General features: G+C 36.8%; 1 protein-coding gene across 6 annotated transcripts in view; it reads right to left on the reverse strand.

Moving 5' to 3' along the window:
• LOC107863539 (ATP-dependent 6-phosphofructokinase 4, chloroplastic) overlaps nucleotides 1-4181 on the reverse strand; it is a 46822-nt gene extending 42641 nt beyond the window's left edge. For 2 of the 6 annotated variants that reach the window (XR_007053118.1, XM_047408462.1), the window contains exons 1-6: nucleotides 3747-4181; nucleotides 2894-2940; nucleotides 2747-2786; nucleotides 2595-2657; nucleotides 2319-2456; nucleotides 17-175 (exon numbers count right to left, since the gene is read on the reverse strand). Coding sequence is in view for 4 of the 6 variants with exons in the window: in XM_047408462.1 (XP_047264418.1) it covers nucleotides 17-175; nucleotides 2319-2456; nucleotides 2595-2657; nucleotides 2747-2786; nucleotides 2894-2940; nucleotides 3747-4004 (705 nt within the window). In the remaining 2 variants the exon portion in view is untranslated. The remainder of the gene's footprint in view (nucleotides 1-16; nucleotides 176-2318; nucleotides 2457-2594; nucleotides 2658-2746; nucleotides 2787-2893; nucleotides 2941-3746) is intronic. The other 4 variants (XM_047408460.1, XM_047408459.1, XR_007053119.1 and 1 more) reach the window with 3 other exon arrangements.
• Between the last annotated feature and the right edge of the window lie 217 nt (nucleotides 4182-4398).

A 4398-nucleotide genomic window follows, 5' to 3' on the forward strand; every position in this document is an offset into this window, starting at 1 on the left:
ATAAGTAACACAATACCTGATTTATTCCACGGTCTTGAATGTTGTCAACTATCTTTTTCGTATCATGACCACCTCTAGACGTTTGAAGAAAGGTTCCACCACGTTTATGAATATCATTAACAACTTTTGTTGTCAAGTTCAGGGTATTTTTTGAGTAAAACCCACTGTAACCTCCCTGGAAATATTGAAACAGTATTAAAGCCTCTAGGGCGCAAAAACTACGACAAACATGTAGAAATACAAGATCTTGATGGTAGGATCTCTGAGTCTGCTCCAGCAGAAACAGACAATTTAATAAGATTAACAATGCTTACATCAAAACTTAATAATGCTTCTAAAATTTCAGAATACCAAATGAAGATTGAGTATTCCGTTCATCATCCCCAAAGGTGATGGAGGCACAACTCACAAGAAAAGAGCAACAAGTTGGACTAGCACATGAAAATCAGAACAGAATCCTTTTCTTTTCTGGTAAAGTAAATAGACTTCACCTATGTTTGGGCCAAAATGCACCCATACCAAAAATGTAGAGAACCTATAAAAAATACATGATTTTTCTTTTGACAAAAGACACCAAATCTTCTATACAACAAGGAACTTCATGGGTGCATCAAAAGAAAACAAGGGATAGAAGAGTACTCTTGAAAACAACGGATAGAAGAGTACTCTTTAACTAAACAAAATCCATCTCTACCCCTACAAAAGCTCTAATATTTCTTTCTCTCCAAATAACCCACATAAGTGCTAGTGGAACAAAATTTCATCCATGGGCCTCGTCCTCCTCCTCCCGCAATTCCAACAGAACACTCCTTTAGGTGCTTGGAATCACATGATATACCAAACTAATTTAGTATATTCCACCATAACCTTAAGGCAAAACACCAACGTAGAAGGAGATGATTGACATTTTCACCCATCTCCATGCACACGAAGCACCAACTAACACAAATGACCTGCCGCTTCCTGAGATTCTATGTTGACAGGATCACACCTCTAGCTGCTAACCACGTAAAGAAACACACCTTTGGATCTAATCGAGCTATGCAAAAATGCAACCTCCTCCCTATTCAAATTTTTTTCATAGAATGACTTAACAGAGAAAGCTCTATTATTCCCCAACACCGACCCCCAAGCATAATGCTATCTGGTCATGTACATTGTTTGTGAAGCAACTCTAGTAACATTGAGTTACAACTCTAGTAACATTGGGTTAATCATTTCTCTTTGGTATACTTATCAAGGGTTAGAGTCATAGTGATCATCCTATTCAACTACTTCACCATTCCAAGCGTCTCATATCTTTTCTGGGGTATCTGAAGATCTGATCATTTTTGCATTTGCATTGTGTGTTGGATGTATTTACAATAACAACAACATACCCAGTCCATTCCACAAATTGGTAAAGCGTATTGTGTGAGGGTAAAGTGTACGCAGTCCAGACCACTACCTCAGAGATGAGGTAGAGAGGTTGCTTCCAATATACCCCCGGCTCACGACAAAAAAAGAGTCTAGAAAAAGGACATAATATAAGAATAGAAACAATAATAGTAAGAAAATGGCAAATAATAATAGAAACAAGACTACCACAAAGTAATACTACAATCGATCTATCCGAAACAACAACCACCACCAAAACTCTGAGAACAAGACACTACAAGCATAGCATGGCTACTAGCATGGACAACACAACAAAGCACTCCCCCCTACTAGCAAGGACACACTCCTTCCTAATAACCTTCTACCCTAATAAGCGTCCTCCACACCTTCCTATCTAGGGTCGTATTCTCGGTAAACTGTAACTGCTCCAACTCGTGTCTAATCACCTCCCTCCAATACTTCTTCGGTTTCCTATACCACGCTTGAATCCATCCATAGACAACCTCTCACACCTCCGCGCTAGAGCATTTGTGCCCCTCCTCATCATATGCCCGAACCATCTCAACCTCACTTCCCGCATCTTGTCTTCCACATAAAATCTTTCATTGATTAGCACATAAACTGCCCAAGGTAAATTGTAATTGGATAGGCATATGTTTGGTAAAAAGTGTGGTAACACTTGATTCCCAAACTTTAACTAAAATTTGGTACTATTCGTGTAAAACTAACAGCCAGCAGCCAATATCAGTTGGTTGTTCCCTAACCGCTAGAAACCAGAGAATGAATCAATTTTATTCAATGAAGAGTTTCAAAGAGGACAATCAATATTATGCAATCTTTATCTTTGCTTTTTCCTTTTTTCTTGGAAGCAAATGACCAAAAGAAAAACCACTATTATACCTTGAATGAAAAAACGATAGTTGTGTTCCCATTATACTAACCTGAATTCCAAGTACATCATCAACTCCATACATATTCTTTAAGCCACATACAATTTCACGAATCACTGTATTGATTCCTGGGCATAAACCACCACATGTGACAATACAAGCACGGACTTCTTCCGGAGTGAAGAAAACCTAAAACAAAAATATCTTTAGAATGATAGTCGAGGTGCGGGAAAGCAGGCCCAGACACCACAGTTATCAAAAAAAAATATCTTTAGAATGAAATTATTTGAAAACACCAGCATTCTATGTTAGAATTCAAAATGAAACCTTTTCTCGGGGTCCTGCACGCCGAAAATGTATTCCCCTGGGGCTGTCCTTCTGAACAATGATCTAAAACCAAACACGCATACTGGCAGTTAAAGTAAAGAAGGCATAATAAGCATAAAGGAAGCAGTTGAACAGATAAAAGGGCCACATACTTCCTTTGCCACCATATCTTCTGGATTAACAAAAGTTTTCCTGTGTCAAGATAAACCATCTAGAATTTTAAGCAGCAATTATCTCGCAAGATAAAGGTACACACAGAACACTGAATTTCTAAGTTTAACAAAAAATAAAGAACTTACTTGACAATAGCATAAGCTTGGCTCCTTTTCAATGGATTAGTATATGACTGAAATAAAAATAGTGGTCAGCAAGGTCTATCTGAAACGGCTCTCTATCTCTATGAGGTAGGAGTAAGATCTGTGTGCACTCTACCCTAGTAAGATCTGTGTACACTCTACCCTCCCCAAAGCCCACTTGTGGGATTACACGACCAAGACAATTTTAATCCTAGTTGTTTAGTAACTAGACCAAACACCCAACCATCTTGTTACTACTTCTTACAATTTTTTAAGCATAATAGTTCTCAAAGATGAAGGCAGACAGTAGAAGGGCTGGCAACAATTAAAATCACGAAAATAAAGACTTATAATTTTACAAATTGACATGCACATCAGTAGATAATTAAGATAGACAGGTCGATAAATAATTCTACTTTATATCCCGAAAACTTGACAACTGAAAATAATTTTTATACCATCAAAAGTACTAGCCGTTTTTTTCCTTTTTACATCTAGCACTAAACAACAAATGCCATTAGAATTAGAGTTCCAGGGGAAACAATCATTTAAACTTGAAGATACAAAATGAGATGCTTGAAGAAGATATTCCTTGTTTCAATTTGTTTGTATTTTGGTATGGCTCGGAGTTAATTAAGAACTTAAAAATAATCTTGAATATTGTCACGTAGAAAGTTAACATTAAAGAGTTGCTAAAAAGAGTAAAGGCGTTTCTTCCAACAGAATAAAAGGGGAAGTATGACAAACAAATAGAAAAAGAGGGAGTAAATAAATGAAATTGACAGACAAAACAGAAACAGTTCATCTAAATGTAACTCTGCAAATAGCAATTTTCAACTTGAATTTGGGAAATTACAGGTAAATCAGGAAGAAAATAGGTCAAATGAGGAACATCCTCTATAATAAAATCGTCACTCGAATTGCCATCTATAGCAGTTTGAGCTTTGATTCTAAGTAAACGAGGTTGGCGCCAAATCAACGGTCTCCGTACAGAAATTGATTTATTGCTGGAAAACGTATGAAATGATCCAAGTCCTGAGAAACTATGGAGACGTGGAACGAAATCATATCGACGAAAACGAAAAGAAGAAGAGTTGGATAAAGAGAGCTCCATAGCTGCTGCTCCTGGGGAAGAAAGGGAAATTGAAGCAGGCCGCCAACCCAGCCAGAAAATGAAATGTGGAAACTACGGTGTTGCTCGTTTCACTTGATCACCTATGTTTGCATTATTTGACCACCATTTTAGGCCCCGTTTGGCCATGGAAATCGTAATGGAGTTAAAATTGGAGTTAAGTTGGAGGGTACATTTTGATAGCCCGAAAAAAAAGTAGTTTTTGAAAAGTATTTTTTTAAAAGTACTGAAGTTATTTTAAAAATAAGTCATAATGTGTTTGAATAAAAGTATTGAAATTAAAAAAATGTTATTAATGTGTTTGGTAAACAAGTATTTTTAAACACTTTTTTATACTAGTTTAAGTGTACGCGTTTCGCGCGTGTATCTTACTTTA

This window comes from Capsicum annuum, chromosome 3 (assembly GCF_002878395.1).
Source record: "Capsicum annuum cultivar UCD-10X-F1 chromosome 3, UCD10Xv1.1, whole genome shotgun sequence".
NCBI classification, from domain to species: Eukaryota; Viridiplantae; Streptophyta; class Magnoliopsida; order Solanales; family Solanaceae; genus Capsicum; species Capsicum annuum.